This window comes from Zea mays, chromosome 4 (genome assembly GCF_902167145.1).
Source record: "Zea mays cultivar B73 chromosome 4, Zm-B73-REFERENCE-NAM-5.0, whole genome shotgun sequence".
NCBI lineage: Eukaryota > Viridiplantae > Streptophyta > Magnoliopsida > Poales > Poaceae > Zea > Zea mays.
The window spans coordinates 98,494,717-98,508,326 of NC_050099.1; the positions used below are offsets into that span (position 1 = coordinate 98,494,717).

The following is a 13,610-nucleotide window of genomic DNA, read 5'->3' on the forward strand; positions in this document are numbered from 1 at the left end:
GTGACTAACCACACACTACCAACTCTAGGCTAGGCAATGACTTCATTCAAACCAATAGATAAGTGGTCCAACAATGGCTCCACAAACATGCATCGGGGAGAGAACCATCAGATCCTCAACGTATTAATACATAATCAATGGATCAAGAAAATCAAAGATTTTATTCTACAATTAGCATGACTAACATGCAACCACTTTAAACCACATCTATGCTTTATGTCTACTAAAACACACGATAGAAGAGAGACATGTAAGCCATTCTGGCTATGTAAAGACTTCCCCCAAAATCCATATAAAAGTACCAATATTCATTTCTTTCAGAACTGGTTTCTCGACATAAACAATCATTCTTTGCAAAGATAGATGGAGCTATCCACCAACCGCCCAACAACTTAAATTCAAATTAATGGTTACCTTGTAACCCAAAACATGCAATTCACACTCCTCTTAAAAACATCCTCAATCAAGCATATATAACAATATTATTGTAATAAAACTCAACCATGAAAAACATGTTGAAAACAACATAGGCATACATGTATATCACCAGCATAATAGCAACTTCAATCTCACAAAAGACCAGCGATATCAATCGCATCAATAAAACAATATCAAAATTTAGAAATGAATTGTATCAGGCATTAAGTCATAAACAACTTACCATATCACCGTAAAGGATTAGGGAGGGTGAAATAATTTCATCTGCACTATAAAGACATTAACATATATCAAAGATATTTGAACCCATACCCTTCCTATATGTGCAAGTGTGTCAAATTTATCTTCAAATTGCCAAGAATCTAAAGCCTATGCTTTGATACCAACTGTAACACCCCGGGATCCACAAACACCCCAGAATGCTACTAAACTACACCTCTAACATTCGTATATAAAATTTTGACAGCATCTCCTTTGAAAATTGTATAAACTGGGAAGCAACAAAGTATAAATAGATATCATGATAAGAAAACATAATCGACATTAATAATCTGCTAGCAATGGGAAGACAACCATAACCGCATGAACTAAATTAACCAGTGCGCACAACTAGTTAGAAACAAACATCCTTTGTCAAAAAGCTTCTAATTAAATCATGACTGTGCCTAAGCAGCGTTATTATGAGAGTGAAGGTGGATGTGCTGCTACTTCCCACTTCCCTTGACGAGCAACAAGCACCTGCATTGAGTAATGCAAGAGTGAGATGAAACATCTCAGCAAGCGAATTGTTTTGACAAGATATTTAAACCTCAAATTGAATTAATCAACATTTTAAAAGAATCACAATTAAGATCAGAAATACTTGTAGATATAGAACTTAGTAGTCCCAATATAACCAATACCATCTCATTTCCTCGAACAACCACAATAGGTTCTATAACACTTCCCTGCGTCAACAATACCTGCAAATATCACTTCACTGTATGCATAGGAATGCAATGTGTAGGTACTCTGTCTTTATACCTCTGAGGGTATAAAACCACATCATCTGCAAATATCACTTCAATGAATGCATATGAATGCAATGCATATGTCCTCTGCCTTCATACCTCTAAGGGTATGAAGCTGCATCGTACCCCTCCTCGGGCAACGTACGATGCTAAATTGTACCGGTACGGTCGGACCATAGGTCACGACAAAACTTCAGATGCAAATGAGTCATGCAATGTATATGGCATGCTACATTTATCAATAAACTTCACTTCCTTCAGATACAACACAAACCTCAAATAATACTTCATTTACCTTCAGATACAATACCAACCTCAAATAATACTTCATTTACCTTCAGGGGTGTGAATTAATCTCATGAGTCATACTCGAATCATAATCATCATCAATATATGATTGAGCATCAGTACAATGCAAGCAAGTAAAGCATCACCATAGAGTCCAATTATGAAAGAATCCAATACTTCTGAATATTAGATTGTAGACAATAGAAATAACAGGTCAGAACGGAAGCAACCACCGCTACATTCACTTGCCTTCAACGAAGAAGAAGAAATGTACTAGGCATGATCTGGAGTGTAGCCACCTGCTAGCGGGCATAAAACTTAGTACAAATATTTCACAAACATTTGCCAACAATCAATAAATCGCTCCTACACTTGAAACCAAGACCTGGTGGTAAGCCTCCCACCCTGAACCACATGCCATACAGCAGTAGCGCTGTTTGTTAATTTTGTATCTTTAAAATTATAATAGTGGTGATATCAAACAAATAATCTAGGAGTATCTACACAAAATACCCTACAACTTTGGTATTCAATGGATAATTAAATTCTGCCATCTATAAGTTCTAAAACATCTGACAAGATAACTGACTGAATCTGCTTCAGACAGCAGCGTAGTTAACTTGAAAATTCGATATCTCACAAACCACTGAACCAAAAATCATGAAATTCTACTGGAAGTAAGAACTTTTATCCCTCTACAGAAGTCTCCATAGTTGGAAGAGCCAATTCGGCAATTTACCTGATGAAATCTACCAGTGAACAGACCCGCTCATTTTGGTCAGGCAAACAGAAACAGCCACAGTAAAACAAACATAACTGGAGTTTCTTAATTCATATGAATGCACTTTTTAACAATCTGGAAAGCTTATGAAATTATCTACAACTTTTCTTACAAACCCAAGGTTGAATTCTGTTGATAAAATTCCCTAAATCTTAAGAGAACAGATTCTGCACAGAATTATGAGACAGAAAAACTGCTATAATAAAACTGCAATAACTTTCTGATCTAATGTCCGATTGAGGTGTTCTTCGCGGCCACGGAAAGATCTACAAATTATCTACGACTCATATATAGACTTTTCATTTTTTGAGGCCACTAAGACTACGGAAAACAGGCATGAACAGAAACGGTCGAATCTGCCATTCCGCAGAAAACTAAATTCGAGATCAAAACCTAACCCCACATCTAATCCAACCTCTAATCCTTTAATCCCCATGATCCACAACCTCCAAAAGCACATAATTACAGGGAGGAACAAGGATTTCAACATACCTAGGGTTTTCCCCAAGAAAATCTTCAAGAAGAGATGGGGAAGAACATCTCCTTGATCCTCTCTTCCTCTTCAATTCAACGTGCCCCTCCTCTTCTCGATCCTTGCTGCGTGGGGGGGGATCTAGAGGGAGGAGGGAGCCATGGAGAGGGTAGGGGCGGCTGCCCATGGGGAGGAGAGCAAGAGAGGGAGGGGGCGGCTGCCCATGGGGAGGAGAGCAAGAGAGGGAGGGGGCGGCTGCAACCCAATTGGGGAGAGGGAGAGGGGGCGGCTAGGGTTGGGGAGGAGAGGGGGGCTCCCATCCACCGGATCGAGATCAATGGCCCAAACTCGCTCTCCCCTTTGAGCTCCCAACCCCAGCGGAAAAAATGTCAAAAGATCTACTGTTTTCTAAGGAATGCCTCCTAAAACTCTAAACCCCAATGCCACAGAACATCTAAGAAAAGAGAAAAATAAGTTTAACTTCTTTTAAGAAAATTGGGGTATCACAATATGCCATGGCATATGTGACGAGTATTTCATTATTGTATTTGCATGCTTGCTCCTGTGAAATTATTTGTGCGATTCCATTTCAATCTATTTGGGTAGACATATTTATATCGTTCTGTATCTATGTTTAATCATAGATTTCACTGTCACTATTGTACTCATGCCGCCCGTCGCTAGGGCCCTAAGTCCACTAAGTCCATTGGAGGGTCGCAATTTGTGTTCCGTGGCATCGCACGGGCACGTTCCTAGTTGAAGTAGAAGAAGAGAAGACTTCACCGCTACCACCTACGGAACATCAGGCAGGAAATTGTTTTTACTTTGACATCTGCGGATCCGAGCCTGACTCACCTATAAACGAAGGCAAGCCCCGGTGCATTTGCCACCTCCTTGTGTTTTAAAAATCTTTTTCACTTGCTTGATGCATTAGGTGATAGGAGTTGATTACTAAAACAATTCCTGCATGACCTTCCTTGGATTTGATTACCTTCCTTGAAATCCCTGTTTTACAAAAAGATTTTTGATGCTTAGCCTTGCTTTAGAAAAACAAAATGTTTTGTTTTCACAAAAGATGATGTGGCAAAGTGGGTGGGATGTTTTCGAAAATAAAACTTGATGATGGATCCATCAAGGCCTTGACGGGTTCAACATCGGAAAAGATGTACCTCTGCGAGGTACCAAACTTTGGGTTGAAATGATTAAGCTGAGACCGGGCGGGTGACTTGCACGAGAAGAGAGTCTCGGTGTAGTGTCTCCGTCTTAGTCGATTAAGGACCGTCTCGATGTAGGCTTGATGACCGAGGACCCTTTAACTGGTCACATGCCTCGTCATGGGTAAGCTTTGCCTCGAGAAGACTAAGGCCAGAATAAGATAACACGCAATGGGAGTGGAGCGATGGCGAGAGTAGTGTGTACCCTCCGTGGCAAGAGGCTGGTCGGTGGTGAATCTTTGCTCTCGGTTGACGTGAACCTGATCTGGTCTTAAAACCCCGGTGGCGGGTTGACATATGCAAGGGTTAAGTGCTACATATTTCATGTGATTGGAGATCCTCAGCTGAGTATAATCGATTCGGATCGCCGTACCTTCGCGGTTATGAAGACTTGGTCACTGCCCTATACGTAGAACTCCATTAAAGATTAAGGGTTGTTAAGAAATTGGCTAGTGCAGGTCAAGTGTTTGAACTAGGGTAGAAAGAACTCTAGTTGCAGGTAATCTTACTTAAGCTGACAAATTAAAATTGGATTTTTAAGGATCCACTTTAGTAAGCATTTCTACAAACAGAGTCATTGATTATTGATAAGCCTTACCTTGACTCCCTTAAGCCAGCATACCCTTAAGAGTCTTTTCTTTAGTCGGGTAAGACTGTTGAGTAATTTCGTACTTAGGGTTTTATTCCCCGTTGTTTTTAGGTGAAGAAGCAACCAACTTTTGTTGCTTCTGTTCTAAGGTGGTACCGAAGGAAGAACACCAGGAGTAAAGCTGCAGGAGGAAAGGATCCTCCATAAGAACTTTTGTTTAAAGACTTATCGGGAGGGGGTTTTGCCTCCCTTGGTGTGTAATAATATTACTATGCACTCATAGGTTATATCTTGGTCTGTAATATATAACTTTGCCTTACTTTTAAAATAAAGGTAAGTTCATGTAATTGCTTCCGTATTCTCGTAACTCTGATGCTTGTAATGTCTGCGTGACGAGTGAAACGCTCTTGGGAAAGGCACTACACCAAAATAGTGAACTTCCTAGAGCCTAAACCCTAGGAAGTTAGCCATAAACTCTAGGAAGTTAGCTAAACTCTCGGAAGTTAAGCCATCCCGTCGGAAGTTTGGCTCTCGGAAATTTTTTGTCGGAAGTTAGCTTAACTTCCTAGAGCCCTCTAGGAAGTTAGCTAACTTCCTACAGCCAAAGAAGCCTCTCGGAAGTTACTAGGTTCTCGGAAGTTAGTAGCTTCACGCCGTCAGCGCCGTCAGCTGGCTAACTTCCTACGACTAACTTCCTACGGCTGACTGTAGCCCTAGGAAATTAGCTGGCTAACTTCCTACGACTGACTGTAGCCCCTAGGAAGTTAGCTGGCTAACTTCCTACGGCCCAATAAGCCTCTAGGAAGTTAATTTGACCAATATTATAAATGTTGTTTATTTTTATTTTACACCACATCCCACAACATAACAAATATATAGCACAACATATTTTCACATAAAACGTCTCACACACAATCACATAACAATATTTAAATCCATAGTCTCATCAATTACATCACAAAAGTCTCATCCATAGTCATAATAAGACACATCTCTTCCGGTACAAATAAAAGACAATATCTCATACATAGTCATAATAAAAGTCTCAAGTATCAGAACACAATGTCTAGTATATCTGTCATGCAGGAGAAATGGAGGACAGCTCGAATTCAATCCACAGGACATCAATCGAATTCAATCCACAGGACATCAAGCATAACAGCATGTGATGATTGATGCACACGTCCACAGAATTCTATGTGCCCCATATATAGACATTTTTTTATAAAAAAGACTTGTACGTGCCTACTGACCGCCGCTAGGCTTCTCGTCGCCGCCGGTGGTACCAGACTTCAAGAATAGGCTGATGCCGAGCATCCCGAGGCCGGAGACAGCGCCAGACCCGCCCATCGCGGTTGAGTAGCCGAACTCGTAGCCGTTGCATACAATTTCTCAAGCTTTTGAAGCCGCTGCTTCATCTCTTCTAACTCCCTGTACGAAGAGGCTATTTTCCTAGAGGAAAACAATGGATTAGACAACATGAGAACCAGTCAACTAACTAACTGCATAATGTATTAATATCATAATCCCATTCCAACCATACTAGTCCTAGTTAAATGGACACAAATATAAATGTTAAGACTAGTAAACAGTAAAAATGACTCTCCATGAGCATAATGGTATTAAGTGTAGCTATAGAAGTAACACACATGCAACATGCTTGGAAGAGGAGAGCATATTACTTCTTTGTACGAGAAGGGATGTTGTCAAGATCACGCATTTTGTTGCTTTGTCCTATCCTTGATTGTATTTCTTTCGCTTCTTCTCTGAAATAAAAGAGCCACCTAAATGTTGGCACAAGCTTAACTAGCAGATAGTTCCAAAATGGTAAGCAAAAGAACTCATTATCTGTACCCGTCTTCAGCAAAATAAACATGCTTGTTTTGAGGCTTGTTATCAAGTTCATGAAGTGTTGAGCTTAGCTTTCGATTTTCTACAAAGTGATCCATCCCAATTAAAACATAGTAAAACATTCAGCCACAAGACACCGAATTGTACTTATTTGCTAATGAATACTTTAAAATGTCACAAACCTTTTTTCACATTGAATGCTCTGAAGGATATATCCCATATCTTTATTTTTCAACAGAAGAAGTTCCTCTTCAGTATACTTATTATCTTCAGGCCTGAAATGCATGACACAGTCAGAACTAAAACGCAGGGTAGACCAAACCTTACAATACTAGAGTTAATAGGAGCCGAGGGGCTAGATTGTACATACTTAGGTCTATGGATTCCACCAACAGTCCTACTGTTGATCATCTTAAAATAGAACTCATCCGGGTTCGTGAATTCCGGCTTTTCCTTCAGTTTCTGCAAATAATAAACAAAAAAGGATTTTAGATTATGCGTAGACCTGTTTGCGTAGACTGTTTCTAAAAGGAAGATGATATTCCAAAATATTATGGCTGACCACTATCCTTATGTAAGTTATCTGCACCAAGTGTATTTAACAACAAATGAAGGTAAATGTTATAGTTAGGGAAAAGCTAGGAATATGTACACGATTTTGTCACCAAGCACTACTCGTAAGAATACAAAAATCCAACAAAATAAAGTGAAAACACATACATCCTTAGAAAACTTCATGTTCTTCGAGTATACTTGATTTTGAATTAAATGTGCATGCCTAATTTAATCCAGCACAGCACACGCATTCTCCATCTTGAAAGGGATGCCATGATAAATCATTTAGTTGTGCAGCTACATGGTATGTTCTATAAAGTACCTGATCAGTTGAAGCTCTTGAAGTACAGACTATTGAGGTCATGCATGTAACAGTATGATTTGATTTCTTTACAAATAGGATGTTGACACAAACTAAGGCCACACATATATATGTTTTTAGCTTGCACATATTATATATGCAGTTTCCAGCTTTGTTAAAATCTACAAGTTGACTTTAAATTGCTTCCCCAATAAATCGTCCATCAGACGTACAAAGAAGTTAAGGCCAGTAGCAATGCCTTCCCCTCTAGCTCACCCTCTCCTTTACAGACTGCCAGAGGGCCATAAAGAACTATTGCAGTATATACCACACTGTGTATATTAACTAGGTAAGAAGCACACACGTGAACAAGTGTTCCTTGTACACCTCTTGAAAAACACATACACCGAGATCCAATCTATCTCTACACGGTTATTGAAGGGAAGACCACCGCCGTCGTGCTGACCACTCCATGCTCGCCAGACTTCGACCTAATAGCATCTTTCCAGAACTCCCAAGTTATAATCCTACGATCTGCCATTTCTAGGCTTCAGTTTGACGCCCACGGACAGCTGGGCTGGATAGGTAGTGATCTCTTTTTTTAACCGGCGTCGACCATACGGGAAACAAGCTAGCCGACGTTACTGGCGCCGCCGCTCCCTACTGCCCAAACTGAGCCGACGAAAGGAATCGAGACAGTCCTCACTGGGTGCACTCAGCCCCATGTTACTGGCGCCACGACAACCACGGTGTGTCCATCCATCCTAGCATCGACGGCAACTGATTAACCATAATTGATCACCGATAAACACCGCAACTCTTTGCTTTGGAGATCAATCGTAAAGGGAAATAATCTGAGAAATGGAGACAGATCAAGGAGGGCGAAAACGCATGGCTAGCGGCAGCCTGAATCTGAAATCATATTCAGAGCATAGAAACATGCCTGAACCTGAAATTTCTAGCCCAACCTTCTATCAATTCCATATATCGTCTTGATACACTTCCTTACTAGGAATTGCTCTCCTAAGATCACTCTCCAACTAGATTTAAAGGATACCAGCTAAAACTCAACATACTTCAGGTTAGCGAGCTCCAAAGTTGGGGACAATACCATCGAATTGCAACAATTCAGCTAACTCAATTAGGTTCAGCAGACAGAGCAACTTCGAGCTCAATTTACTCACAAATTTTAGTGGTAACAGGGAGATCTCAGTTAACAAAACTTGTTGAAGAAATATAGTTATACAAACTCGCTGCAGCAACATAAGGTCAAAAGCTCACAAATTAAGAGCTACAATGCTTCAAAGTTGGGTGAAAAATACAAAAATTCAGATTCAGCTAATTGAACCTGAAACTGAACACCACATGCCTGACTGCAAAAGTTCAGGCACATTTTACTTCACTTTTATACAGCACTAAGCCAAACTTGCTTAAGTAAATTTACTCCCTGTTATATGGTCTTTAACTATTCTATAGAAACTACAGGTCATAACTCCATGGATTATTCACAAAGAAGCTCCAAAACTGCACCAACAACACTGAAATTCAGATTCAGTTTACTGCACTAAGTCTGAAATCCAAATCTGTCAGCCCCACTTTGGAACACTTTTTCACCTTGTCTTGTGGTGTATAAATAGGGGCTCTCTTGTGTTACTAATCAATATTGTCTAGCGCGTGATTTTTTGAAACGACCTCTAGAGAAAAATCTAAGAGAAATTACCAAAACCATCAGCTAGAAATCCCTAGACCATATTTATATAAGTTGTAAGTGTCCATTGCGCCATATGACTTTTAGTTTGCTCACGCTCATACTATATATATTGTAAATGCAATATCACAAGGAAAGATATGCATTTAGGATTTGCATATTTATTTATGTGGTAGCAACACACTAAAATATATAAGTGTATAAACCATGTGTCAATATATATTAGAGGATCATAGTCATGGAGTCAACTGATAGTAGCAAAACCGGACATCATATCAGTCGTCCTTACCAATCCGTGTGCTCAAGAGTGTCATTAATTAATTAATGCAGACAAAAGATAAAGTATGGCCATGCAAGTATCTGGAGGCGAGTTGATAAAGTAATGCCAACAAAATAAAAAGTAATGCCAACAAAAGATAAAGGGTTTGTCCTCGTGCGTGTGTGCTCTAAGTCCACTCGCTCTCGGCAACATTGATATATATCCCTAGCTAGTCCATCCATATATCTCTCATGTGAAGGACTATATTGCTATCAGAGATTGCAGGTACTAATTAATCCGCATGACACCATAATGTAATCTGTTTGATTTAAAATCTCTCTCATGTTTGACTCTTGCTTGGTGTTAATTAAAGTTGGGTACACAATTAATCGAAACCAAGGCAAGAAGATTCAGCACAAGGCCTATAAATTAATCGAAACCAAGGCAAGAAGAAGATTCAGCACAAGTGTTGTAGTATACTGAACCCTCAAAAAACTAGCTAGCTAGCTTAGCTAACCCCGGCCCATGGACATGGACCCCAGGTTCAACGTCGACTGGAGTGCCAATGAGATCGAGATGGTGAGATCTCTCATCGCTTGTCACGGCGCCAGCAACAGCACAAACGACGACATTGTGGATGAGCTCCAGGCAATGTTCCCAGGGAAGGATAAGCGCCAAGTAACTGACTTGTACGTTGAGCTTGTGGTGGAGATGATAAACAGTGGGGCAGAGATGAGCAGCAACCAGCTCCTGCTCAACTCTGGTGGGGTGCACAGTAGGACGATGGATGGGTATTTAGCAGACGAGATGAAGGCGAAGAGGATGCTGCTGGAGGAACAGCGCCGTAGGAAATTAGTTGTTGTTCCTCGACAGGATAACCAACAACGTGCAGGGAGGTTTTGGACTCTGGAGGAGCACAAGCATTGTTTCTTTCTTTCTTTCTTTCTAACTGTTTGCCATTGCGCATGCATGCTACTAGCTAGTGTTGTTTATGTCATTGAGCCCGGCCTACAGGAATTTCCTGCGTGGCCTGCGTGTGTACATGTGCGGCAATTGGAAGAACATCTCCAAGGACTTCGTCACCACTAAGACGCCGGTGCAGGTCTCCAGCCATGCACAGAAGTACTTCCGGAGGCAGGAGAGCACCACAAGGAAGCAGCGGTACAACATCAACGACGTCGGCCTCTACGATGTTGAGCCATGGGAGGAGCAGCAGCAGCATAATAGCTCAATAGTGGCTAGTGTTACGAGCTAAGGTCATTAGATTTATAACAAATGGTTCTAATTTCTGAATATGCAATGTGGCAGTGAAACCTGCCTGCCATGGCTTCAAAACAGGGCAATGGGCCAGCCAAAGATTAGTTTCCTGGGACCTCACTAGACTGTTTAGGCATGGTTTGATATTAAAACAAGCATTTTCGTCTGAAAGAGTAATATGAAATGGTGTATCTTCATCAGCACGCGTTAGCGAAAACAAACAATGAGACACACAACGGCAAAAAATGCATTAATACCCCCACTCCCTTTCTGAATCAAAGGAGGTTTTAACTTGTTTTTCTTCCTTGTCTTTTGTGGCAGATTAACTTTTTTTTTCAGTCTAAAAACTGATGTTCAAGTCGTATACACATTATGAAAGAAGGGGAAAAACTGGTAGCTCCAAGGCTTGTTCTTCCGTCTACAGCCTAGCAGGATCCACAAGACAAGCTTGACCACATTTAGATTTAGTATGGCAAAGGAGGAACAACAGAATACCATACCCCACCATGGCTTCGAATGAGCATCGGGACCGGCAGGAGTATTGGTGGGCTTGTTGCTGCGGAGGTCATCTATGATGCCACCAAGCTCGCGCCGCGCGGACTCCCTTCCAAACATGAAGCCATACCTGCAGCACAAGAGGCATGCACGGGAGATCTAGAATGCTCAGAACCAGCGAGAATCCTCAGGGGGCGGGAGATTGAGGGGGTACCAAAAGGAGATGGCAGAGAAGACTCCCGTAGCTGCCATCGTCTGCAGCAGGGTCAGCTTCTTCGCCTGCATCGCCCGCTGAGAATTGGGAGAGAAGGGAGTCGGGTCAGCCAGTAGCTGCTTCGGGATCACCATCCGGTTGATCTTCCCCACGTCGCTGGGCGTCACCAGCCGGTTGAGCTTCCCCACGTCGCGGGTGCGGCGGGAGCGGGCGTGCCAGCGGAGACGGCGGTGGCTTCGTCCTGGTGGAAGACACAGACACGGGAGTGAGACATGAGAAGAGTATAAGATTGAGTAGGGTTTAAGATAAAAAAAATTTAACTTCCTAGAGCTTGTACATGTACTCTAGGAAGTTAAATAACTTCCTAGAGCAGGCTGTAGGAAGTTAGCTTTTTGTTTGACTAGTCAAAACTGAAATCTAACTTCCTAGAGGAGGTCGTAGGAAGTTAGCTGCCCATGCTAACTTTCTACGGCCGCCTCTAGGAAGTTAGCGGCTCGCTTGACCGAACAGACGGGTCGACATGTGAAAGCTAACTTCCTACGACTTTTATAAAATACCGTAGAAAGTTATGTTTATTTCCTAGAGCTACCAGTTCCCTCTCGGAAGTTATTTATTTCCTACGGTTTGTTATAAAAGCTGTAGGAAGTTAAAAAACCGTAGGAAATGTATAATTTTGGTGTAGTGAGGTAAGAAAAGTAGGTACCGAACTTGTCAAGTGATTCAGGGGCACCTACAGGGTTGTCTGAGGTCCGTTGGACAAGGACAACTGTAGGTGGGCCTAATGACTTGGGAGGTTCCGTCACAGCTGGTATCGGAGCGAAGCCCTTCTCTGCAGATATTATGAGGCATCTTTAAAAAGAATTTTCTAAAGACTCATCTAGAAAATCTCTTCCCTTCTTACCTAAAGTATTTCTGAAGAGTTTATCTTAAAGACCAGATAGTAAGAGTGCAACATATAGAAGGTGTGAATCAACTAAGGTTGATTCTGTACTTACACATGCATCATACTAAGAACTATGCTAATAAAATTTTCCCCCTTAGAAAAATGCCGCCGCGCATGAGGGAACTGCGCGCAAGCATACTGGCCCAATTGGTGTGCCACGTCATCAACTTGCCCCAAGACACGAGGATAGCAGTAGTGGGAGTAATGATCCGATCGAGGATCTTGAAGCGAAAGTTAATCAGCTTCAAACAGAACTCCAACGCAGGATTGGCATATGGGTCGCGGATGGCGACAGGATCAATGAATTGAGAAGCAACATCCGCCGCCTGCGAGATCAGCTCGTGGATCGAGATTTAGCGCTCGACTGGGCGGTTCACTCTTGTTCGCTTGCTTGGGCTAAGGAGGCAAAAGCTCGAGCCCGAGTAGAAGAGCTTAGCTCAGCCATTGATAACTTGCAGGCTTATTGCAATACTCTACATGAAGAAGTTCATGTACTGTATTCACAATTGCACCCCAGTGTACCTGCGGATCCTGTCGGGACAGAAGCCGGACCTTCTCATGTAGCGGGAGAAGCTTTTGGTGGCGAATTGGACCTTTTCAGGCCCCCTCCCTCTATGAAGTTGGTCGATGAGTGGTCTCCTACGCCCGACAACGAGGCTACCCGAGGAGTAGTATAGTGTAATAGTAGAAATAGTAGTGATGTATAATAGGTAGTGTAATCCTATTGTAAAATTCGAGTCTGTAACATTACTCCTTTTAGTAATGTAAAATGGATGGTTTTCTTTGGCATATTATATCGTTTTCAAATGTTTGTTGCCACAGATGCCTTCCCGGACTCGTGCTCAAGATGGGGCTAGTACCTCCCATGGGAGGGAGGCAACACCAAACCCACCTCCCGTACCCCCGACACTTGCCGAGGCCATCGCTGCCTTGGTAAACGCTACAACAGACAATACCCGCTTCCTGCGGGAGATGGCAGGCCAACAACTTCGACAACAAGGCGGGCGGGGCTATCCGCAAGGCCCCCGTGAGACATCTTATTTGGACTTCTCCGAGACGCGCCCCCCGTTGTTCATCAAGGCAGAAGATCCTTTAGATGCGGACGAATGGATCCGCGTCCTTGAACAAAAATTTGGACTTCTTCGGTGTTCCGAAACTCAAAAGCCCCTGTTCGCAGCTCAGCAATTGCGTGGCCCTGCCAGCACCTGGTGGGGGAACTTTGTTGCCGTACACCC

The 13,610-nt window shown here is 42.2% G+C and overlaps 1 protein-coding gene and 1 long non-coding RNA gene across 2 annotated transcripts; both read right to left on the minus strand.

Annotated features, from left to right (window-relative positions):
* Nucleotides 1-6,154: 6,154 nt before the first annotated feature.
* On the minus strand, nt 6,155-7,110 carry LOC103653541 (uncharacterized). The gene is made up of 3 exons (XR_565542.2): nt 7,014-7,110; nt 6,475-6,918; nt 6,155-6,244 (listed from the first exon to the last, which is right to left on the minus strand). It is a non-coding gene; the product is annotated as an uncharacterized lncRNA (long non-coding RNA).
* Nucleotides 7,111-10,994: 3,884 nt separating this feature from the next.
* LOC118477066 (uncharacterized) lies at nt 10,995-13,242 on the minus strand. Its single transcript, XM_035967605.1, has 3 exons — nt 13,236-13,242; nt 11,433-11,673; nt 10,995-11,348 (listed from the first exon to the last, which is right to left on the minus strand). Exons 1-3 carry the CDS (start codon nt 13,240-13,242, stop codon nt 11,078-11,080), a joined length of 519 nt encoding a protein of 172 aa, XP_035823498.1. The 3' UTR covers nt 10,995-11,077.
* Between the last annotated feature and the right edge of the window lie 368 nt (nt 13,243-13,610).